General features: G+C 33.5%; 1 protein-coding gene across 1 annotated transcript; it reads right to left on the bottom strand.

The window, feature by feature from the left end:
- Positions 1-1,320: 1,320 nt before the first annotated feature.
- LOC134244171 (heat shock 70 kDa protein 12A-like) lies at positions 1,321-26,110 on the bottom strand. Its single transcript, XM_062726437.1, has 4 exons — positions 25,709-26,110; positions 15,853-16,074; positions 15,629-15,773; positions 1,321-2,420 (listed from the first exon to the last, which is right to left on the bottom strand). Exons 1-4 carry the CDS (start codon positions 26,108-26,110, stop codon positions 1,321-1,323), a joined length of 1,869 nt encoding a protein of 622 aa, XP_062582421.1.
- Between the last annotated feature and the right edge of the window lie 763 nt (positions 26,111-26,873).

Here is a 26,873-nt window from a genome sequence, read left to right on the forward strand (position 1 = left end):
TACATTTCGCGTTGTAACAAACCGCACTCTGTTCGAAAGAAAATGTTCCGGAATTTGTATGTGCGGTAGGTGTTGAAAATTGGCATATATTTCTTAATACTCAAAGTCATTAATAATGACTCTATAACATTTCATTTAGAAATACTATGTTATACATCATGAAAATAAAAATAATACCATATCCTCAAGTATATTGTGTAAAATAAGGACGAACAAGATGTGTTTGTGAAACACTATGCGCCCGGCGGCAACAAAAATCGAAAAAGCTATTTCTAGCATACTAGCATAGGTAACAGTCAAGGCCACAAGGTCATTGACCTTGGTGTCGTTTGAAAGATCTTGATAAGTGAAGTATGCACACCAAATATGAAGTCTCTATCTTTTATGGTTCAAAAGTTATGGTAAAAGGTACGAAAAAGCTATTTTTAGCATATAGGTCACAGTCAAGGTCACCAGGTCATTGACCTTGGTGTCATTTGAAAGAACTTTATTAGTGTAGTATAGATACTAAAAATGAAGTCTCTATCTTTCATGGTTCAAAAGTTATGGCGAAGGTTAAAGTTTGCAGACAGAAAAGCTATTTTTAGCATATTGGTCACATTCAAGGTCACAAGGTCATTAATATTGGTGTCATTTGAAAGCACCTAATTAGTGAAGTATGCATACCAAATATGAAGTTTTTACCTTTCATGGTTCAAAAGTAATGGCAAAGGTTAAAGTTTGGGGACAAACAGACAGACGGACGGACGGACGGACAGACAGACAGACAGACAGACAGACAGACAGACAGACAGACAGACAGGACAAAAACAATATACGCCTCGGATCTATCGATCCGGGAGCATAAAAAAGGGACCAAGCAACTATACTTAAATGGAAAACTCCTTTAAACTTCTAATACCATTACATGTTCCTAGACAAAAAATCAGCATGCGTTACCAGGGTCTTGAAAAAATTTCAAAATTTTGCATCATTCAAAGAAAAATAAACATAAATTACAGATTTTTTTCATCAAAAATTGTTTTAGAAGAGGTGTACAAATCCATATATAGACACTAAAGTATTGCACACAGGTCCTTCATTTATTGGAACTCTTCAACTCCAGGGAAGAATCCAATAAAGTTCAAACTATGTTGCGTGTGAACTTAAATTATACCGTCATTTAAATAAATGGCATAACTTATCTAAAGTTATGAGTGTGGTGAGCCTAGCATTAGAAGATATAAATATATTTATCTATACATGTACAGGTTAAAAATGAAAGATTTACAAAGAAGAACAGAAGTTCTGCTTACACAACGATCTGTTATTATCATTTAGTCATTCTTGGTTTTCATTGTCCCCCTCGTCCTCTTCCTCTCTCATTTCAAGTGTGCAACTAATAGGAGTACTGCTGAAAACATCAATAGCTATAACTTGTAATTCGGTGTCTCCAAAGATGCAACATACGATGAAAGGTTGCTCATTTTGACCAAATAATCCCATGAGCAGATTCATAGGAAGTGGAACTGGCAATTCTCCAAGTAAGAAGCACCCTTCGTCATCTGTATATTTTACTTCTTTTTCAGAAGTGCAGAATATTTTTACCGCCGCTAAGAGTTGAAAGGGGGAGGTTGGTGTACATACACGGCATGTTCTATGCCCTATCTCTACCTCTGTTCCCGCAGAAATTATAACATCGAAACAATCACGGCATCTATCTACGCCACCAACTGTGATTTTCTTCGCCTCTGGGTGAATCTCAGGATCGAACTCTGGGCAAATACTCATTCCATATGTAAACCGAAGAATTCTTGATTTTATTAGTGATGGATCATGTCCAAAAATCACAGCCCCTTTAACCACTGACAATCCTGCCTCTGGAGGCATAACAAATCGAACAGAATTAAAAGACTTCTTAATTTCTGTTTGTATATAAATGGATTCCGCTGAACCCCCTACAAGCAAAATGATTGATATTCCTTTTGTCTTCGGATTATCAACAACTTTTTGCATATGTTCAATTATTTCGTGAATAGACGGGTCAAAGAAGCTTTTCATGGTTTCTACATTTATATTTATCTTGTCTCTCTCAACTTTTGATCCCACCGATCTTTCAAATACTTCTTCCAAGGTTTTTCCTACGTTTTTTTCGCACAACTCGTTTAGGGTAACAGCTGGTATTGACATTCGAATTGGGTATGTTCTCTCCGAGGCTAATGACCTCTTTACTACCTCAAAATCGCGAAAAATATCGAGATAGTACTCTGGTTTCTCTTTTCTAAGTTTTTCCATGACTTTTTCTCCGAGTATGTCCGTGAGATGTTTTTCAAATTCCTTGTCAACTGCCGTCCCACCGCAAGCTCCCCCGGTAGCTTTGTGAATTTCTCGCAATCTTCTATTTTCCACTTTTTCGTGCACAGTTATATCAACAGTTCCTCCTGTAAAAACAATCTTTTTACTTAGTAATCCGCTTTAAAAGGTACAATACAAACGCCATCTATGGATGGATACTTTCTAGGACAGTTTTATCATATTTATTACATGATAATAATCACTCATAATAATAAATTCATGTAAGATGTAAAAACTTTGTTCATCTCCAACTAAAGAACTTCCAATCAATTGTTTTTCTGCATTATATATGCTGATCTCAAACATCGGTGATCTTGTCTTTGTTGTAATCAGGCAAACTGAACATCCGTTAATAATTCACTAAGTACATAAAGGCCTAAAAATTAACAGGAAAAAAACGTATGTCAGAATTTGATCTACTACTACGCAGTACAGTTAAGGTTACAAATGGAAATATCGGCGATTTTTTAAGATGAAAAATACATACTTTATTAGGATGCGCGATTCTTTTTAGGACTTCACTGGAAACATTTAGAATTTTTATTTAGACTTGTCACGTGATGTCGACGTCACAGGATTTTTAGCAATTATACTATAATATATGCAGTTTAGAGGTCATCTATAACTTCTAATATTGCAAGGGTATAACCAAGTTAAAAATCTTAGTTTAATTTATAATCCTTTTCAACACTATATGTAGTTTGTGGAAAGTGCTGCGAACCAATACAGATTCCCTTTTTTAATTGCTAAACTTTAATTTGTTGGACAGCAGGTTGAATATTTTGCTGGTCAACTACTTTAAATATAGCTATAATAAATTTATTTGCAGTATTTCATGAGGTTCGCAGCACTTTGAGGGTATGCCCTTGCAATAAATCGATTTATTAGGGCCCTTCCACTACCTTTCAATGAATCTGCATACAAACACACGACAGTACCACTTGTCTGGAGAATATACTGTAAACCTATTGCATTTGGCGGTGTATTCTTTTTAGCATTTTTGATGGAAATAAACTTCTGCTAATACAAGTACAACGAGAAATGTCTTAAACATATATACATTAAAAAGAACAGTAAATAATGTGATATATCAAATCTATGCTAACTTGTTCAAAAATCAATTTCCGCCAAATATTGTACACACTTAATATAATACATTTACAGTATGGACAGTTAATAAATATAAAATGCTAAAATAGACATCGCATCCAACTTAACGGCCTTTTATTTAACTGCAAATAAATTTTATTTGAGAAAAAAAGACATTTTTCACTGTACAAAATGTTACTGTTACTTGATCAGCCTCTCACTGTGTACAAATCAGTGGCGGATCCAGGGGGGGGGGGGTTACGGGGATTGCAACCTCCCCCCCCCCCTTTGGATTTGCCAAAAAGAAAGAGAAATAAGAAAGTTCCAATTTTTTGTTGTGTTTCTACTATAGAAAATGTAAGGTGAAAGGCTAATGTTGTAATATATTAAGAAATTCGGTTGAAAAAAACAAAATAAAATCGCACCCCTTTTCAGGTTCGGAGATTTATTTTCCTTTCTTTTTCAAAAACTTTCTGGTAATGTATACAAGTACTTTTTCCCAGATTGATCAAAGTCCCACTTTCAAAAACTATACTCCACCCTGTATCGATATTCCATTGAGTTATTTAACTATATGTATGTATACAACGTACGTTTTAACTGTTTTCGCCTTCAACCCCCCCCCCCCCCCCCCCCTTTTGAAAAATACTTCAACACCCCTTTGAAAAATTTCTGGATCCGCACTTGCAAACTGCGTCATTTTTGCGAGATGACGTCACATTGACAAGTGCATTGCGATCGATGCATCGTTTATATACTGTTGTGTGGGATTCAACAAATGACAAAACTGCACGTAATATTAAGTTTTTATGTAGTATACAGCTATCCAGCTCTTTGAAATAGCATATAATTTCATTTTGTGGTATTTTGAAGACCTTATATTTTGAGTGACGTCATAAAAAAACATTTCCCTTTTCCCTTACAAAGGACAAGATAGGGTAACAGCCGAATCTGGCCCCTTATTTGATATAAAAATCAGAACACTGGTAAAATTGTGATAGTTTGAAGTTAAGGTAGGATTCTTCTCTGGTTTCTGACTAGATGAAACATTCAAAGTATATTTGCTTATATGTCTTATATATTGAGGTGTGAGGAATTTAAAAGACCATATTTTTCTTTCCTCATCACAATTGAACAACTTTAAGTAGAAATGGTAAACTGCGTTTGAAAACTAGCAGGGACTATATTTTTGGCGGAATGGTGGCGTATGAAAATGTCTTCTTTTCTGCCTCTCAAAATTATAATAGAACAATGAATTTATTTATAATTTGTACACAATCGAAGACTTGGAGAAATTTTCAAATGTAAGATAAATTAATAATGAGGGACTAAACTTTCAAAATATATCAAATAAATATGATTTTCCAAACAAACTAGAAATTTGTTAGCTTTTAAACGCTTCCTATCAAAGTGCAGATTTGAGCCAAAAATCCATAAAAAGTATTTTTTCTCTCTTAGTAAACGATCAAAACTTTTTGTTTTTGTATCATTTTGTACATTTATAAGACTAATTTATCATATGTGAAAATAAGAAAAAGTTAAATACAGGAAGCATATGAAAATAACTAATATATCCTTAAAAATTAAGAAAAACAGAGAAAATTCGGATTAGCCAATATCCAGTTAAGAGTCAGTCCGCGAGAAAACCATGCAGAACTGTCCAAATCGAAGGTTGTCATATCTTAATGAAATTTGGTGGGTAGTTTGACTTTATAATATGTTATTCAAAAATGGCCAAAAAAATTCCCATCATTCAACATGGCAGCCGTAGGCAGCGCCAACTCCTTTTTGCACATTTAAGTATAAGTGCACTTAAAAAATTCAAGAAAAATGGTAAAATTCACATTTAATTTATTTTACTCAAAATTAAACTTGCATTTCCATTAAGGTATTTTTAAGTAACATAAGACTATGTTCTTTCAAAATTGACATTTATCATAATCAAATATGCAATATATCAAAGGGCAGACAACTCTTGAAAATTGGCATGATGCCAATTTTCAAGAATTGCCAAAAGCATTACAAATTTAATGCCCCAAATCTTCCAAGACCAATCTTTGAAATTAATTTTTTTGATTTTATTGTACAAATATAACTCTAAACATTATCTTTGCAAAATATTGAGCTTGGGATGTAATAAATAATTGAGATATGGGGATTTACATATTGCCAATTTTTGAAAAAATTGCTCAAACTCAAATGGGTTACAAAGTCAAATATAGTACTTAAAATTATAAACAATTTATGTTAGATATTGAAACATGTAACAATTTTCTTTGAAATAATAATTAAGATTGAAAAATATTAAAATTAAAAATTAAATTAAACTAAATTGTCAGAAATTACCCCTTATATGAGGATTAGCATTTTGCCAATTGTTTAGAAATGAAAAAAAGCTTACTTGCAATTTTTAAACAATCATATGAATATTCATGTTCCTTACATTTTGTATTCAGTAAGTTAGTATCTTTTTGATTAATAAAAGGGAAATTACAAGTATTTAAATTCAAACGGACTCCCAGTATCATTCATATAAATTTTGAGACTTGAACATATAAAATTTGAGCCTTCACTAAGTTGTTTGCTTTCTGCCAATTTTAAATTGGTACAATCTTTTAAAAATACTAACAGGAGATGTTATACAAAATACTCCATAAAGGAGTTCAAGAAAATGAAAGATGCTGGAGTTTACTCTTATTCCACTTCCCGAATCAAACAATTGTCTTCTTTTTTCGCTTGGCAAATATTCTTTTCAGGTAAGTTTAATTTTACCCCACCCCCTTCAAAATCGTTTCTACGTCACTGCTATGACTGCGATTTTCGTGAATAAGAGATTTTATGAACACGAATAAATCAACTTGAATTAAATAATGGGGGATTGAATTTATAAAATATATATTGTTTATAAATTTGTGTATTTGAAGTGATTTAATCTAAAATAAAAAATATAATACGTTTTCCGTTCCGTTTTCCGTTCCTCGTTTTAGCAACACCCCTCCAGAACCCTTATAATTTTTCATTATTTTATCCATTTCAATATTAGTATGTAAATTGTAGGGAGGTGGATGGGGTGAAACGATTGGGTACTAGATACACTCGTATATTTAATATCCTGACCTTGATCGATTGACACGCCCCCTCCCCCAACTGTTTTCAGTGGATACATATAAGTGATATAACATTTAAAAAAACAAACAATTTATCTCTTTCTGCAATGGTATTAATAATACCTTTATGGTTATTCAGAAAAAAGTATCAAATATTAATTTACAAAGCCTTATACAATTTTATTAATAATGTTTTGAAAATAATTTCGACAAAATTTGATAAGTCCCCCCCCCCCCCCAATTTGAATGTATATGAATCCAGTCTTTTATCATGTTTATCTGTTTATAGCCGGTTTTAAATTTTTACCACTTTGTACTGCAAACTGGCAAAGTTTTGGCTGCAGTAACGACTCATATAATCTTGGGGGGGGGGGGTAGTGCCCTCCCCTGAATAATTTTGCCAATATTTAACGTGGAGGGTCCTATATCGGTGGGGTACCTAAATCGGTGGCATCTCCTTTTGAGCTGATGATTTTTAATAAGAGATCAGTGCCGTATATTCCTTTCTGCTAATGTGTAGGCTTGTGTGAAGCCACATATTGAACCTGAGCTGCAAAGCTTTGGTAGACAAGGGGCTTCCTCTCGATAGGTATTGGGGGGGGGGGTCAAAGGGACCACTTTTGCAAACTCAGACATCTGCAATTTTAATTTGACCAGTGAAAATAATATTGTACATATATTACAGTTTATATCGTGATGTGAAGACCACTTAACAAAACTGAGAACTTATCCTTTTATTTGATATCCGCTTAGAAAATATGGAAACTTCCTTACTAAATAATCAACAATTTATATCGTGATGTGAAGACCACTTAACAAAACTGAGAACTTATCCTTTTACTTGATACCCGCTTAGAAAATATGGAAACTTCCTTACTAAATAATCAAAATTTGATCAAAATGTTGACTAACAAATATAATGCAAGTTATCAATTTCGTTTCCTGCAGATATTATGGGATCCTGTTGCTTTTGATTAAATTTTCTGATACAGACTTGATATTAATAACACTTGAACTTTGGCTTAAAAAAATGTCAAGCTAAGGAATACTTTTGTCCTTAAATATAAAGCAAAACTGTAAACATAATCGGTTAGGCATAAAAGTGCGGATTGCAAAGAATACTTTTTTTTCATTTCCAACAAAATAAATTAATAGGTACGATTTATTATCAACTCCCCGCCCCTTTATTCAACCAAAGTTTTACTCTTGAGGAAATGATGTGTAGGCTACAGCCTTTTTGCCTATATGGAATATACGCCACTGGAGATCTGACTTTATCAATATATGAATGTTATGTAACACAGTAGTTTAAAGTACATGTATGTACTGTAAAATTAACAATATTCCTAGGAATGACGGTGTTTGGTTAACTCAAAAACACACTAAATTTATGAAACGTAAACAATTTACATGTAGATTGAAATTACCAATTATTTTTTCATTTGTTGAGAGTATGCAATCGAATACCTGACAGGTTTGTATTCTACTATTCTTTATCATATTTTCTCAACTGATGACAAAACAAGTTGCTGAGACACTAAGAAAACTACGTTCGTTTATATTGAAAATATATGATTTTAGTTAGTCAGTCCTCCATGATTTTTCCCCTCGCTTATTTCATTATTACATGTTTCATATGTGTTTTTCTTTTTTCGTTTCCTTTTCATATTCTAATTATGTATATCATATATTTGTACCTCTGACCTAAATTTATAATAAATATATGTTGTAAATATTCTTCATTGTCCTCATGTACCTGAAATGGTTTGAGTGAATAAAATGATCTTGAACTTGAACGGGGGCCAGGTGCCTTAAACAAAATATCAAATGTATATTTTGATTAAAATATTCTGTTATTATTTGATTAAATTTCCTATTCAAATGTACTTGTTAGGAAAAATTTTGTAACTGTTAATTACCATGAAATACATGTAGATTCCCCGAGGACAGAACCCTATAGAAAGCATAGCTACTACATGTATATGACCCAAATAAAAAAAAAACATCTGATGGCCTTTCAATTTTTTTTTTACTTTCTATGGAATTCTTGGTAGTTGATAATGTAGAATTGTAGGTTGTCCCCCCTCCCCCACACTGAAATTGCTTCCTATGGGCCTGTTTTGTTTATTCAAGCTAAGTTGTTGTTTCTTTCTTACATTCAAATATCTTAAAATAAGTTTTCCCTCTTTCATAGTGCAATAATGCTTCACAAAAACTCCCTAGGTAAAGAAAAAATAATCATACATGACTTTCTTCTTTCCATATTGACATACCTGTCACTTTTTACCCAATAATACTAAAGAGTTCCAGCAAGGGGAGATAACAATTTAACTTCAGCAAATGGTAACAAGGGGCTAAAATAAGCAAAAGAAAGTTATATGAAGTATCCAAATCAGTTATTCCTCTTTTAAAAAATATATTAGATTAAGAATCTTCTATTTTTCATTTAAATATCATAGAAATAATCCAAAAATATGGTAAAAGACTGTTATTTAAAATATGTGAAATTGTAGCCAAATATGGTATTTCAAAGTTAATTTAAAACATGTAGATATTATTTCCCAAGCTCAATATTTTAATACAAAGTAGACCTTAGATCATTCTTAAAGTAACAATTAATTTAATTTAATTTCAACCTTGGTCTTGAGAGAAACGAGCATCTAAAAATGGCTAAAAAATCATACTCATTTATTTAGGATCTATAAATAGATGTGTAAAAAATAAAATATTCATTTGAATTCAGTTTTTCCTCATTAATTGTGTTAATTGGACCATGACTTTGAAAATAAAACAAAATTTGAAAATAAACTGATTACAAAAGGTAACTTTTTGACTTGATCAATTTGTATACATTTTCCATTGAATTTTGTGTGATTTTCGACAAATATGCAAATGAGCTGTTACTAAAAATAGGTGCAGGGTTCAACATTTTTTTGTGAATATTCTGACTTCTACCTTTATGTAGAAAATTTTAAGCCACTAAAAACTCCCAAGTTGCAACCTTCCATTTGGACGATTTTTTGAATTTTGCATGGTTTTCTCGCGGAATGGCTCTTAAGTTAAATTATTTATGTAAATTTGGTAATATCATGCTATAGACCTGATATAGTAATATGTTTTCATGCAAAAAGAACAATCTTTAAACTTTTGAAATAGAAGTAGGTATCACATGATTGGCAACAGTATTTTTTTATTCTTAATGTCAAGGAAAAAGATAATGACCTTCACCTGACCTTGCCTCTAATATAAAACGGTCGAATTTAATTTCACTGATACTATCACTTACTGATATTGTCTTCTTGATTCTGTGAAATTTTCATTAATTTTTAAAAATCAGAAATGTGAGAAGAATCCTACCTTAAGAGCCATTCCGCGAGAAAACCATGCAAAATTCAAAAAATCGTCCAAATGGAAGGTTGCAACTTGGGAGTTTTTTAGTGGCTTAAAATTTTCTACATAAAGGTAGAAGTCAGAATATTCACAAAAAAATGTTGAACCCTGCACCTATTTTTAGTAACAGCTCATTTGCATATTTGTCGAAAATCACACAAAATTCAATGGAAAATGTATACAAATTGATCAAGTCAAAAAGTTACCTTTTGTAATCAGTTTATTTTCAAATTTTGTTTTATTTTCAAAGTCATGGTCCAATTAACACAATTAATGAGGAAAAACTGAATTCAAATGAATATTTTATTTTTTACACATCTATTTATAGATCCTAAATAAATGAGTATGATTTTTTAGCCATTTTTAGATGCTCGTTTCTCTCAAGACCAAGGTTGAAATTAAATTAAATTAATTGTTACTTTAAGAATGATCTAAGGTCTACTTTGTATTAAAATATTGAGCTTGGGAAATAATATCTACATGTTTTAAATTAACTTTGAAATACCATATTTGGCTACAATTTCACATATTTTAAATAACAGTCTTTTACCATATTTTTGGATTATTTCTATGATATTTAAATGAAAAATAGAAGATTCTTAATCTAATATATTTTTTAAAAGAGGAATAACTGATTTGGATACTTCATATAACTTTCTTTTGCTTATTTTAGCCCCTTGTTACCATTTGCTGAAGTTAAATTGTTATCTCCCCTTGCTGGAACTCTTTAGTATTATTGGGTAAAAAGTGACAGGTATGTCAATATGGAAAGAAGAAAGTCATGTATGATTATTTTTTCTTTACCTAGGGAGTTTTTGTGGAGCATTATTGCACTATGAAAGAGGGAAAACTTATTTTAAGATATTTGAATGTAAGAAAGAAACAACAACTTAGCTTGAATAAACAAAACAGGCCCATAGGAAGCAATTTCAGCGTGGGGGAGGGGGGACAACCTACAATTCTACATTATCAACTACCAAGAATTCCATAGAAAGTAAAAAAAAAATTGAAAGGCCATCAGATGTTTTTTTTTTATTTGGGTCATATACATGTAGTAGCTATGCTTTCTATAGGGTTCTGTCCTCGGGGAATCTACATGTATTTCATGGTAATTAACAGTTACAAAATTTTTCCTAACAAGTACATTTGAATAGGAAATTTAATCAAATAATAACAGAATATTTTAATCAAAATATACATTTGATATTTTGTTTAAGGCACCTGGCCCCCGTTCAAGTTCAAGATCATTTTATTCACTCAAACCATTTCAGGTACATGAGGACAATGAAGAATATTTACAACATATATTTATTATAAATTTAGGTCAGAGGTACAAATATATGATATACATAATTAGAATATGAAAAGGAAACGAAAAAAGAAAAACACATATGAAACATGTAATAATGAAATAAGCGAGGGGAAAAATCATGGAGGACTGACTAACTAAAATCATATATTTTCAATATAAACGAACGTAGTTTTCTTAGTGTCTCAGCAACTTGTTTTGTCATCAGTTGAGAAAATATGATAAAGAATAGTAGAATACAAACCTGTCAGGTATTCGATTGCATACTCTCAACAAATGAAAAAATAATTGGTAATTTCAATCTACATGTAAATTGTTTACGTTTCATAAATTTAGTGTGTTTTTGAGTTAACCAAACACCGTCATTCCTAGGAATATTGTTAATTTTACAGTACATACATGTACTTTAAACTACTGTGTTACATAACATTCATATATTGATAAAGTCAGATCTCCAGTGGCGTATATTCCATATAGGCAAAAAGGCTGTAGCCTACACATCATTTCCTCAAGAGTAAAACTTTGGTTGAATAAAGGGGCGGGGAGTTGATAATAAATCGTACCTATTAATTTATTTTGTTGGAAATGAAAAAAAAGTATTCTTTGCAATCCGCACTTTTATGCCTAACCGATTATGTTTACAGTTTTGCTTTATATTTAAGGACAAAAGTATTCCTTAGCTTGACATTTTTTTAAGCCAAAGTTCAAGTGTTATTAATATCAAGTCTGTATCAGAAAATTTAATCAAAAGCAACAGGATCCCATAATATCTGCAGGAAACGAAATTGATAACTTGCATTATATTTGTTAGTCAACATTTTGATCGAATTTTGATTATTTAGTAAGGAAGTTTCCATATTTTCTAAGCGGGTATCAAGTAAAAGGATAAGTTCTCAGTTTTGTTAAGTGGTCTTCACATCACGATATAAACTGTTGATTATTTAGTAAGGAAGTTTCCATATTTTCTAAGCGGATATCAAATAAAAGGATAAGTTCTCAGTTTTGTTAAGTGGTCTTCACATCACGATATAAACTGTAATATATGTACAATATTATTTTCACTGGTCAAATTAAAATTGCAGATGTCTGAGTTTGCAAAAGTGGTCCCTTTGACCCCCCCCCCCAATACCTATCGAGAGGAAGCCCCTTGTCTACCAAAGCTTTGCAGCTCAGGTTCAATATGTGGCTTCACACAAGCCTACACATTAGCAGAAAGGAATATACGGCACTGATCTCTTATTAAAAATCATCAGCTCAAAAGGAGATGCCACCGATTTAGGTACCCCACCGATATAGGACCCTCCACGTTAAATATTGGCAAAATTATTCAGGGGAGGGCACTACCCCCCCCCCAAGATTATATGAGTCGTTACTGCAGCCAAAACTTTGCCAGTTTGCAGTACAAAGTGGTAAAAATTTAAAACCGGCTATAAACATGATAAACATGATAAAAGACTGGATTCATATTCATTCAAATTGGGGGGAGGGGGGGGGGGGGCTTATCAAATTTTGTCGAAATTATTTTCAAAACATTATTAATGAAATTGTATAAGGCTATGTAAATTAATATTTGATACTTTTTTCTGAATAACCATCAAGGTATTATTAATACCATTGCAGAAAGAGATAAATTGTTTTTTTTAAATGTTATATCACTTATATGTATCCACTGAAAACAGTTGGGGGAGGGGGCGTGTCAGTCGATCAAGGTCAGGATATTAAATATACGAGTGTATCTAGTACCCAATCGTTTCACCCCATCCACCTCCCTACAATTTACATACTAATATTGAAATGGATAAAATAATGAAAAATTATAAGGGTTCTCGAGGGGTGTTGCTAAAACGAGGAACGGAAAACGTATTATATTTTTTATTTTAGATTAAATCACTTCAAATACACAAATTTATAAACAATATATATTTTATAAATTCAATCCCCCATTATTTAATTCAAGTTGATTTATTCGTGTTCATAAAATCTCTTATTCACGAAAATCGCAGTCATAGCAGTGACGTAGAAACGATTTTGAAGGGGGGTGGGGTAAAATTAAACTTACCTGAAAAGAATATTTGCCAAGCGAAAAAAGAAGACAATTGTTTGATTCGGGAAGTGGAATAAGAGTAAACTCCAGCATCTTTCATTTTCTTGAACTCCTTTATGGAGTATTTTGTATAACATCTCCTGTTAGTATTTTTAAAAGATTGTACCAATTTAAAATTGGCAGAAAGCAAACAACTTAGTGATGGCTCAAATTTTATATGTTCAAGTCTCAAAATTTATATGAATGATACTGGGAGTCCGTTTGAATTTAAATACTTGTAATTTCCCTTTTATTAATCAAAAAGATACTAACTTACTGAATACAAAATGTAAGGAACATGAATATTCATATGATTGTTTAAAAATTGCAAGTAAGCTTTTTTTCATTTCTAAACAATTGGCAAAATGCTAATCCTCATATTAGGGGTAATTTCTGACAATTTAGTTTAATTTAATTTTTAATTTTAATATTTTTCAATCTTAATTATTATTTCAAAGAAAATTGTTACATGTTTCAATATCTAACATAAATTGTTTATAATTTTAAGTACTATATTTGACTTTGTAACCCATTTGAGTTTGAGCAATTTTTTCAAAAATTGGCAATATGTAAATCCCCATATCTCAATTATTTATTACATCCCAAGCTCAATACTTTGCAAAGATAATGTTTAGAGTTATATTTGTACAATAAAATCAAAAAAATTAATTTCAAAGATTGGTCTTGGAAGATTTGGGGCATTAAATTTGTAATGCTTTTGGCAATTCTTGAAAATTGGCATCATGCCAATTTTCAAGAGTTGTCTGCCCTTTGATATATTGCATATTTGATTATGATAAATGTCAATTTTGAAAGAACATAGTCTTATGTTACTTAAAAATACCTTAATGGAAATGCAAGTTTAATTTTGAGTAAAATAAATTAAATGTGAATTTTACCATTTTTCTTGAATTTTTTAAGTGCACTTATACTTAAATGTGCAAAAAGGAGTTGGCGCTGCCTACGGCTGCCATGTTGAATGATGGGAATTTTTTTGGCCATTTTTGAATAACATATTATAAAGTCAAACTACCCACCAAATTTCATTAAGATATGACAACCTTCGATTTGGACAGTTCTGCATGGTTTTCTCGCGGACTGACTCTTAAGAAGTTAAAATGATGCTAACTTCAAGACAAGCACTAATTTTTATTCATATCTTACATGGAAGCCACAAGAGGGTGCAGAAATTGGACATTTTCCCGAATTTTCTCAATTCTGGTGGAATTTCATCATATTTGGGATACATTTCTCTTCGGAAAACATAGAGCACAGGCTTGCCTATCTGAGATTTATACACATATACTGCATCTGATATCAGTGTATGAAATATTTAAATTTAGTAGATAGGCTAGAGTGTGCTCTCTGTTTTCCGAAAGAAAATGTGCTGTAAAATTAATGAAAATTTGCATAAAAATGAGAAATTTCGAAAAATGACCTATTTCCTGACCTCTTTGTCACCCCTGTATATTCTAAAGCTTAAAACCAACACTCATTTTGTGGCAGGGGTGAAAACAGGTTTTCTTGGATAAACTGTTGGATCATTCTGAAAACACCCAAATTCGGGGCCCAAATACTGGTCTTTCCCTATCTTGTCCTTTGGCCCCGTCTCCTTACTGTAACCTTAACTGTGCTGCGTATTAATTTATAGACTGCTTTTGCTACCAGTCATCATCTCAAGCCACGGTCCGGAGTCCGCATTTAGCCCTGTCCTAGAATGGTAGAGGATCGTACATTTTGGCCGTAGTTTGCGACGAAGGCTACCAGTGTCTTTACAATCTCAAACAATCTGTGCCCAATACAGGTCTGTTAACAGCCATTCAGTAATTCAAGAAATTATCTTGCTTAATTAACTTGTTTGTTCACAGCTTGTTTCATTTACAAATTATTCTTATGGAGCGCATGGTGCTGCGTACGTGTACGTCGATCGAAGTAAAAAACATAAACTCCAAGTTGACAAAGATGTATTACTACATGTACAGATATAAGGGAAGTTGATTATTGAAAAAATGATATAATCACGTTTATCATTTAATTTTGTTGTTAGGTTACAATTAAAGTCTTTCTAGTTACATTTCCATGTTTGAAACATGTATCAGACTCTGTTAAATCTTTAAATTTCAATGGGATATCAAACCTCCAAGAAAAACCCCAAACTTAAAAGCTTTGCTGTGACCAAATGTCCATAAGCTTGGCCCTGAGATGACGATTTCAACGAATGAACTCGTGAATGATGACAATATCGGGATATTTTTTCTTAAAAATATATTTTCATTCATTTCTTCAATTCTGCATTCCGCTTTTTAAGAAACGTACCTCCGATATCAACTACCATGTATCTTGTGCCTTCTTTTGTCATGCCAAAACCCTCTGGATTTTTTTCGATGGGAAGAAATTGACAATATATTGATGCTGCCTCTGGTTCAAGAGCAATTTTCAACATTTTCGTTGGAATTCCTGCCTATTAAAAAAACCCAATAATCAATATCATAAAAAAACAATTAACATATTATGCAATGAATGTTAGAATCTTATCTTACTCCAATGGCACATTGGCGCATGAACTTCTTTGCAGCATCTCCCCATATTGCAGGAACAGTTAATACCCATCTCAAATCTTTTTTCGACAATTTAATGCCCATTTTCTGCGTAAAGTTTTTCTTAAAATGGACTGTCAATGCTTTAATCGAGAGGGTAAATATCTCTTTTGCTGGGTATTTCTTGCCTGTCACATCCTCCAGCATCATTTGGTCATTTATGACCTTGTTAAAAAAAAAGAAAACTCTTTAAAAGGACAGCATATAATTTTTAAAAAATTCATGGTCACTGGTAACTTACAGAAATACCGATATTTATCAGTCTGGATAATTCTTGTCTACAAACTAGAGCCAAGCACGCTGCAAATGGGTACATCCCACTAATTATTTTATAGAATCGGTAGGAGAAGAAAGTAGTGCAAAAAAAAAATACAAGTTCCTTAATTTGCAGACTTGCATAAAAAAAATTGGGCAGATGTACTGAACTGAGCCTCACACTTGTTGAAAAGGAGTATCTACCAAAAAAGCTTGGCAAATGTAATTTATCAAGAAGATCAGCCGAATTATTTTGTGTATTATAACGCCAGTGAGAACTCTGAAATTCCCCTACTTTCACTTTCATTTTTAGGGGTTCCCGCAGACAGACGCATTTTGCCAGAAGACGAATCTGACATGCCAACTCGAGATTTCAACCAAGGAAAGACAAGTTGATGTGCTTTGATTTGAGGGGTCACTTACTTCTGAACGAAAAGTAGGGACATCGCTATGAGAAGAAACGTTAACATTGTCGCCTATGGGAAAACAATTAGTGGACTGTACCCAAATCAACGAGTGATATAATGAAAGTATGGCTGATTAATGTTACACACGTGTGTTCATTTCTCATGGTTAAATCCGATAGTTACTCTATGTGAGACACTATATCTGGCGACGAGGATAAACCAGGAGTCGAGCAATGGCAGATGCGAAACCTATTTTGACAGATGTGAGTAGGATTGATAAGTTTGACCCACATGGAGATGTAAATTCGGTAGGAATTCGTTGGACACGGTGGGCAAAGGCATTTGAGCTATTTGCAAGCGAAAGAGAATAGATGACCCAGCGCAAAAGAAAGCTTTGATGTTACATGAGGCAGGGATGGACGTTTTCTAAACTCTAGAAGTTCCCGAACCGGGTGATGGCGAAAAACATGTAAGGGCGTGGCGTTAGCGACATTGAATAAAAACTTTACTCCTCAAGTAAATCACACGTTTGAAAGATCACAATTTCGTGCTATGGCATAAACGGCAACAGAAACTGTTGAACAATTTATCACTAGACTGAGACAGAAAGCTGTTTATTGTAACTTTACGGATATTGATGAAAGTATACGTGATCAAGTGATAGAGAAGTGTTATTCTCAAAGACTGAGAAGGAAATTGTTTGAGAAAAATGATGTGACACTGAAACAACTGAGAGAAGGAAGGATATGGAGATAACGAACAGTATTCAATCTCAACGTCCATTAAACAATATACAAAATAAGAGCAGAGCAAACACGGACCTCCGAAACATCAGAGGTGGGATCAGGTGCCATGGAGGAGTGAGCATCCCCTGCCGACCGGTCACACCCGCCGTGTGCTCGTTGTCATGATCAGGAAATAACGGAAAAAATCCGTCGTCAATTCAGTGTATAAATAATGGACTAACAATTGGTATGAAAAATGTCAGTCAGCATTTGACTCAATGATAAATTGTATATGCTGACAAGGTCATTCTATCGACCATAGAATTTACGAAATGATGACTTTAAACGAGATTGTTGATATTCTTGTTTCATCAACTTGCTTGTCAATAATTTACCTCGTTTAAGAAATTGTTCATACGTAGAGCACGCTTTTGCGTATCGAATCAACTGAGATATATACTGAAAGGATTAAGAAACGCATATTAAACTTTTGAGTTAAATTAAAACAATTATTTCAAATATGTTTTTCAGCATTTTTATTATACATTTTAATTCATCTTTAATCAACAAGTTACCAAGATTTGTGCGATTTTGAGTGATAGTTCTTGAGATATTGATATCAATATGTCGACACCCCCCAAAAACAAAACTAAAAATTCTCATAATCTCCCTTTCGCATCAGTAACAAACTTGATTTTCCTGTGCATTGAGTTCACAAGAGCATTTATTTTTTTTCATAGCATTATTAGTCAACCCTTCCGACGGTAGTCTTAATGGGTGAAATTGGGTGTATTATTCCAAAGTCAACAAATCCCCCCGCTCAATCGAATCCCGCGAATTTTCGATTTAGGATAGAATATATAGAACCCAGCAGGTTTGGTACTTGTTTATGTTTGTAAAAAAGTATCGACAAATATTAGCTACATTTTTCCAGTGTAAACATGCTAAAAAATATTACGCAAACGACGCGTACGTGCGCGTTTGAGAGTAAAATCGACGTAAACTGGCCAAGCTCGCGGCCCAAATTAGAGCAGAGAGTTTCTGTCAGTTTAGGGTGAAAAAAGTGAGTATGTTTGTCTGCTGTATAAATATCAGTTTCGGTGATAATGCCTTGACAATAACCGAGGTGGCGTGATGAAAAGCCCTATCTTGTTGTGACGTTGGTAAGCGTCAACGTCACCGTCATGGTTGGTTGGAAACATTTTAAGTTTACTCTCAGACAACCAAAAACCACTTTTATTTGGTTGAAAAGTTGAAAACAATCTGTACATCAGCATGTTTTTGCCTTTTTATTCACTTATGCAATATTGAATTCAATTACTAAACCCACAGTAGATTCCGTCAGCCATACCACGATTGCAAGAAATTTATACTGACTGCAAATATGCAAAAACGATGTCTATAAGTCTAATGCATAGTATGGTACTACAAAATTTTATTACAAAACTATCATCATTAACATGCACATGTTTTTGACTTTTTTTCATTTCCCCTACGTGATGCCATACATTTCATGGTTGAGTAGTTTTGACAAGTGATTTTGGTGCAAGGTAAACAAAATAAACATCTGACCAATTTTCATAATTTTCGGTCACATATTCAAAAAAATTTCCCACATCATGTTCTTGTGCGTTTCTTTTTCCTTTCAGTATATATACTCCGTATGCAGGTGATGAAGGTATATTGCTGCATAAGTAAGGGAAGTTGAGATAGAAAAGTTAAAGTCATCACGTTTATCATATAGCTTGGTTGTTAGATTACCATTAGTGTCTTTTTCAAGTAAAATATCCAAGTATGAAGCAGAAGTGTCGGACTCTGTGGTATCTTTTATCTCAAGCTCGTCAGGATATATCGTATCAACGTAGGAATGGAAATTATCATTATTAATTGACAATACGTCGTCGATATATCTAAATGTCGAGTTAAAGGCCACAGCAAGTGTTTTCTTCTTTTCAAACATAAGATTTTGCATAAATTCTGCTTCATATGAATATAAAAATAAGTCTGGTAATAACGGAGCGCAATTTGTACCCATGGGAATTCCAATAGATTGTTGGAATACCTGGTCTCCAAAAACCACAGAGATTTTGTCAATCAGAAACTCAAGCATCTTCTTGATGTCAACTTCAGAGTACTTATGTGTGCAATCAGAATAATCTGATTTAACAAAATAATTTTTCAAATGAGGTAAGTAAATTTACGAGTTCCATATTTTGTTGAAGAAGCAGCTGTCAATGATATCAAAAAGCCTGGATTTTAATTTGTCGTGGGAAATCGTTGTGTATAAAGTTGAAAAGTCGTAAGTTTTTAAGCTGCTGATTTTTGTAAAGTCTTGTGATTTCAAATTGTCCAAAAGTTCTTTAGAATTTTTAAGTATCCACGTCTGATTTACACCACATCTTGAATATATAGTTGCACAGTACTCTTGAAGATTTTCCTTCACTACTGTCAATATTTTAGTGAGAAGTAACGAAAGAGGCTTGGTTGAACATTTACTGGAACCTGCAATGTATCTTTGTTTGTAAGGATTCTTATGAAGTTTCGGAATCCAATATATATAAGGTAGTTAAATTCATTTTGGCTCTGTGGAATATTAAAAGTATTCAAAACTGACAGGTGATTTTGAAGAATTTCTTCCTTAGAAAGAGAAGTATGAGTATAAGTAGGATTACCACTTGTAGAATTAAATCCAAGTTCTTCTAGAATGCAATTTATATAATGAGCCTTACAAACGAAGACAATGTTGTTACCTACTTTGTCGGCAGGAACCAGTACGTACTGATCGTGTAATCTATCTAATTCTTTTTTCACTTCTGGTTTATTGAACACAGAAGGATAGATGGTTTTCATTTTGCCCCTCAATCTTTTGATACGTGACTTTAACATGGATCTGATACATTTAATCCATTCTGACAAGGTGTCAATGTCTTCTTTTTCATATCTGGCCCATCGTCTGGCGTAATTTTCAACAGAATCCATAATATTTATGAAATTCCGACGCCAGATGAAGGATCGGGGTTCCCTATATTTAGGACTTTGTAAAATAAGTGATCTAAGGTCCTCATTACGAACTATATTTACGTCACCTGTAATAACGTGTCCAGTAGGACTATAGTTATAGGGCGAAGAAAAACATGAACACGAAGGGGGATTATTTTTCAGATAGTCGATATCCAGGCCATGTAAAGTGTTTTTGTAATTGAAAAGTTTGGAAGCAATGGACGATGTATATTTGTAGGAAATACATGGTGTAATCTTTAACTTGAAATATGGTGGAATACAAGACTGGATCCTTTTGTGATTAAGAATATTACTTATATTAACCGCGTCAATTCATTTATTGGCATATTGAAGTTTAAGGAAAAGACGGATTGTTTTAGCTGCATTTTCTTCCGTGAAACGTGCGGGTTTAAAAAGCCTATGATATCCAATATCCACAATCACAGATCTGAGCCTATATTTAGGTGACGAGGAATCTAAAATTGGATGTTCCTTGGCCTTTTCAAGAAGACTATTTAAAAGTTTCAAAGGGACAGAGTAAAGTTTTGTTCGAATATGATGTAGACCTAACTGTTGATTTACAAAAGGTAGTAATGAATCAAAAGAGACGTCGTGTATTGCAGGTTTATTGTACGAACGATGTCCACGACTACGCTTACGTCTCCGAGTACTGCTAAAAAGTCCCATCACATTTACATTATTACACTGCGGACTTGTAATCGAAAGATTTCCAACACTATCGACATTTTCATTACATCCATAGGGAAAGGATGTCCCTATGGATGTAATAGCACAGAGTTTATAAGCAGCTGACAAGAGCTGTGACCATGGAACACAAAGATAAAGAAGAAACAGTTAACAAAGTGAGTAGATACAAACATAAACATAACTCTAAACAACAGGATAAACAAGACAAAAAGTGTTTTGCATGTGGTAAATATAGTCACATTCGCACGGTTCCCAAAAGTCCAGCACGAGGACAGAAGTGTCGGAAATGTCAAATGGAAGGACATTATGAAGTATGCTGCAAGACCAAGTCAAAGACAAAGTGGCACAAAAGTAAGAGGTCAGCAGTCCGAAATATTGAAACTTCAGAACTAGAACAAGGTGAGGAGTCCGAGAGAACTTATGTGTTTACTATTCAGAACAGGGATCGATCAAAGAATGACGTTAGTGTTAGTCTTGGTGGTATTGATACAAAAGTGATCATTGACTCAGGAGCCTCAGTGAACGTTATTGACAGACACTTATGGGAACAACTCAAGGAAAAAAAAGTGAAATGACACAGACAGTCGAAAACATCGAAAAAGAACTGTATCCTTATGGTAGTAACAAACCACTGACCGTGGCAGGAAGTTTTGTTGCTGATGTGTGAACGCGAGACCGGTGTGTTTCAGCTGAGTTCTTTGTTGTAGAAGTGGACAAGCTCTTCTAGGCTATATATGATACTTCTATCCAGCTGGGAGTGCTACAGATTCAAGAAACAAGTACTGTTGCTCCAGTGCACACTGTGAATAGCACGGATATTAAAACAGAGATACTAGGGAAATTTCCAAAAGTGTTCAAGGGACTTGGAAAACTGAAAAACTTCCAACTTAAAATTTCAATTGATGAGTCCGTACTTCCTGTCAGTCAGTCTGTACGTAGAGTACCGTACCATTTACGCAGTAAGCTAGTCCAGAAACTGGATGAACTTGAGAAGATGGATGTTATCGAGAGAATCAAAGGGCCAAATCAATGGGTATCACCTATTGTGGCTGTACCAATGAAGAATTCAGATATTCGCATATGTGTCGACATGCGTAGAGCTAACGATGCAGTCGACGAAATCTTGCAGGACTTGAATCAGAGCAAAGTTTACAGTAAACTAGATATTAAGTGGGCCTATCATCAGTTAGAGCTTACCCCAGACTCTAGAGAAATAACTACCTTTAAGACACCAAGAGGACTTTATCGATACAAACGTTTATTGTTTGGAGTGAGCTGTGCTCCGGAAATGACAAAATCATCCAACAGACATTAGGAGACTTACCTGGTGTGAACACAATATATGATGATGGTGTGGTCCATGGATCACCAGAACAAGAGCATCGACGCAACCTAGAGTTAGTGTTGAAACGTTTAGAAGACTCTGGAATGACTTTGAACATCGGGAAGTGTCAATTCAATATGGAGAAGATCGATTTCATGGAATACGTACTTTCTGAACACGGTATCGGAATTTCAGACAGCAAAGTTCAGGTGCGCAGTTTCTTGGGGCTAGTCATTTCGCAGGCAGATTCATACCAAACCTGTCCACTATAGCAGAACTCTTAGACTTTTGCGTAAAGACCAGTCATTTGCATGGGGACGAGAACAAAACGAAGCACTTGACAAACTGAAAAAACTGTTTAGCTAATGTGTCAACTTTAGCCTACTTTGATGTGAATGCCAAAACACAAGTTATTGCAGATGCAAATCCAGTCGGCTTAGACGCTGTTTTAGTCCAGGAACAACATGGGAAACCTAAGATTATCTCCTTAGTGTGGGCATGTGAGCGGTTTCACATGTACGTGATGGGGAATACTTTTGAGCTGTTAAAAGACCATAAGCCACTTGAATTTATTTTCTCACCGAAATCGAAACCATGTGCAGGAGTAGAAAGATGGTTGTTAAGGATGCAGAACTACAGTTATACAGTTCATCATATTCCGGGTAAACCTAGCTTTTTCATTGTCAAGGATGTTGTCAACAGATACACCAAATCTGACAAGTGATACAGAGGAATATTTACGCTTTGTGATTGAAGAAGCTGTTCCAATCGCAATGACTGTATCTGAGCTTGAGAGAGCATCATTGGACGATGAGGATCTCAAGAACTTGAGAGAATGCTTGGTAACAGGGAAATGGTATCAGTTACAGAACAAAGACTATTTGACAGTAAAATCAGAATTGTGTACTGTTGGACTTCTGATACTACGAGGGACAAGGATTGTCATACCCAAGTCATTACGCGACCAAGTACTGGCACTAGGTCATGAGGGACATCCTGGAATTGTTATCATGAAGCAGCGATCCAAGTTTTGGTGGCCTAAAATGGGCCAAGACATGGAACAGTGGAACAAAGCTTGTTATGAATGTCAGCTAGTATCACAACCTGAAAAGTGGAACCTATTCCTGTTTGTTTAAATGAAAAGGGGAGGATTGTAGTGTTACTGTATGATTATTATAGTTTATTATATTTTATGATCTAAGAAAGATAACTCTGACTTATTGATGTGTTAATTTTATCTTCCTTGTAATCAACCGGAAGTTGATGTAATAATGTCTTCCGTCTGATTTTTAGTACTTGTTAGATAGGTGAAAGATAAATAAACCATTCATTTAAATGACGACCTCCAGACCAAAGATGATGTTGATATGTCTTTTGTATTTTTATAATTTAAATCTATGCTGATTTTCGTTAAAAAAGCAAATAAAGACTACTACCGGTTTGACCAAAAATGACTCCAATCACCAGAAAATTGGGTAAGAAGTCTTGGATGAAGTACAAGTAAATCATATGAGTAACCGGAAGTTGATAAAAGTTATACTTGACAGGAATCATGGTCGTTCGTCCTCTGTGAGATGTATATATTTAATTAAATTTAGTGACAATTTCTGTGAAAATAAGCAATTTTGACTACTTCCTGTTTGGCAGGAAGTGACGACTTCCCGCGCTTTTTGGTGATCTCACAAGCTTGTCATATTAAGCAAGTTTGATGTATTACAAATTCTCAATACTTTTTGAGATATCGGGGAAGTTTTTTCGGTCCTTCTTGATCCCCTTATTATAGACGGTGGCTATTAATATTATAGCCACATGCTATCGCTGCTGCTCTGGGCTATGAAAAAACAACAGTGTAAAATCACAGGGACCCTAGAGGCAATTTTTGAAGAGTCAAAATTATAAAACTACTAGGCTTGTATCGATTTTGAAAATCAAATCCAATTAACGAATAAAGGTGATTCAATGACCATTTCCCTTTTTTTCAATATACTCAATGAAAATTAAATTTTTGTGAAAAAAAAATAAAGTGGGTAACATTGTACTCAAAATTTAAGATTTTTTAGAAAATTTTTTCGAGATATATGCAAAAAAATTTTTTGGGGTCAACCCTACAACTCCCTAAAGTCTGTGTACTGTTTTTTTACGACATTTTTAAAAATCCTTTGTTTAATATTACTTATAAAATATTTTTACAGATATGTCTGAACATACCGGTACCCCCCTTTTTTTTGGTTGTTGATCATTTCCACATGAATAGTGATAGACCGAGCAAAAGATGGCAGCCAACACAGTAAGTTTAATTAAATTACTACAATGTAAGCATGGAAAAATATTATGAAGAGAACAGGAATCAATTTTTGCAAAAGGATGTAAAACTTAAAATAAAGAATAAAAAAATAAATTTTATATTGAGAATGATGAAATCGTGTTAAATATTAAAACATATAAGTAATCCATTGTAATGAATACATTATTATCTTAAATATTACTGTTTTATCGTATGGTAATGGGAACAAAAAAGGATAAACTATATTTATATTTGAATGTTTTAGCTAAAAATGTACTTTCCTTTTTTTCTAAACATTAAAGAAGATGGGCGGATAAGGCGGGCAGAATGCCTGTAGCGTCAGATATTAAGAAATCACAAAATTTACATCTCATCATTGAAATTTATGAAATTATGAGAAAATAAAACATTTTCTGAGAAAAAATAAATCTCTTTAAAAAAATTCATTCATTAAAATATTCCATGGTATTTGTTGGATTCGAACCCCAGCAATAAAATACCGATGTATCAGACTGCTTTGAGACTAACGCACTAACCACTATGCTACATGGTTCATGTATTGTTGTGGCATTTAAATCATGTTTGTGATATGACCCTTGACTAAATGGACTTTAAGTATTTCGCGGAAAGATGCGAACGTTTTGTCATAAAAGTGTATTTTTAAGGTATAGTGGGTCTTCCCTCCATTTTTTTTAACCCAAAAATATGTATTTTATCGCAAACTTTTAGGATTATCTTTCAAAAAAATGGAGCGAGGACCCACTCACATTAAAAATTTTTGTTAAGTTGTTGTAAAGTATGAAAAAATGATCGTGTTTTCAGTTTTTGTGAGATTTTTGTAAATTAAAGAGATTTTACATTAAGTATACTTTTATATTAGATGAAATATGAAATAAAATTTGGATATAATTGAGATTAATTTTTTTTTACCTCTTATCTGACGCGCTATAGGCATTCTGCCCGCCTTATACGCCCATCTTCTTTGTTCAAGAACTGCATCTTCTAGATTATTACATATATAACATAGTTACTTATAAATATTGAGACATATTTCATATAAAAAAAATCTACATAAATACTAAACATATACACATACCTTTTTATTGTGTAGTTTCATTTTGAATCTTCTGAACAGCATTAGGTTTTCGCTTTGATTTTCTGCCGACTCTGCATAGAATTTATCTTCTGCATGGAAACCAAAAGCAACAAAACTGCCATCTGTCTTGATAAGAAGAGATGTAGAGGTTTTTAGAGACAAAAGATTTGAACCACCTGGAACCAACTGCTGGTTACTTTGGATATCCAACGGGTCACGGCTAAACTGTTCTCTGGAACTAAATGCGTAACCGGAATATGTTGTTCCGAAATCCACAGCGACCACAAAAAGGAAGTTTTCCTCATCTTGAACAGAATCGTCCGGCGTATCCTTTTCTTCATTGCTGTCATTTAGACTATCATCAAAATCGGTGTAAAAATCGTCAATTGTTACGTCTGCCATGCTAGCAATCACCTGATAGATTGTAGGTAAATCACAAAAAGGTAAAGTTTTCTAATTTATCTCTACATTTATCAAATTTACATATGATCTCTAAATTAATCTTAAAACATCAAGTTTATGGTTGATTGTAAGTTAACTAAACATTTATCATTTAGCATATTAGTGCAAATGAAACTTGATTGTAAAATACATCGCATTTATAAAATGTATTTGTACAACGTGATGGACTTATCCTGTCATTTTGTTTAATTTGTTAAAAAATAAACTATCAATCACCCCGAACTTTGAAAGTACAAAGTCGAGAAGTGTTTGCTTCAACTACATGTATCAAGGAAACTCTAAACTTAACACTTAAGAGGTTTACTTTTAGCGTAATTTTATGGGTGACCGTCTAGCATTCCGTTGGTCCGGTAGACCGACAAATTGTGGTCACATAAAACAGATTGCTATGTAGCATACAGCTGAAATCCAGAATAAATGTCAAGTGTCAGAACAATTTCCTACATCACAACTGTCAACAGTGAGACTTCGCACAGAAAAAAAAAATTTCGGTCGGGTTCGATCTACTCTACATGTGTTTATTTTGGAGCTATTTTCTGTAACCACTTACGGTGCCTCATTACACCAACAGTTTATTTTAGATTTCATTACACCACCATTTATAATGTAGATGTCAAATACTGTAAAATCACATATTTTCGTGCATGGAACGCCGTCACTGCCTTATAGCAGAACACTACAATTGCATTGTGTCAACTTTCCA

The sequence above is a fragment of the Saccostrea cucullata genome, unplaced genomic scaffold (assembly GCF_032062105.1).
Source record: "Saccostrea cucullata isolate Sc308-1 unplaced genomic scaffold, CSIRO_AGI_Scuc_v1 ctg512, whole genome shotgun sequence".
In the NCBI taxonomy this organism is placed as follows: domain Eukaryota; kingdom Metazoa; phylum Mollusca; class Bivalvia; order Ostreida; family Ostreidae; genus Saccostrea; species Saccostrea cuccullata.

Bases quoted from the DNA above. Each gene is read 5' to 3' on its own strand.
- LOC134244171 (XM_062726437.1), bottom strand. From the start codon at position 26,110: ATGGCAGACGTAACAATTGACGATTTTTACACCGATTTTGATGATAGT. The intron at 15,774-15,852 runs GTAAGATAAGAT...TTTTTTTAATAG, and splicing joins TGCGCCAATGTGCCATTGGA to GCAGGAATTCCAACGAAAAT. The intron at 2,421-15,628 runs GTACGTTTCTTA...TTGTTTTTACAG, and splicing joins CATGGTAGTTGATATCGGAG to GAGGAACTGTTGATATAACT.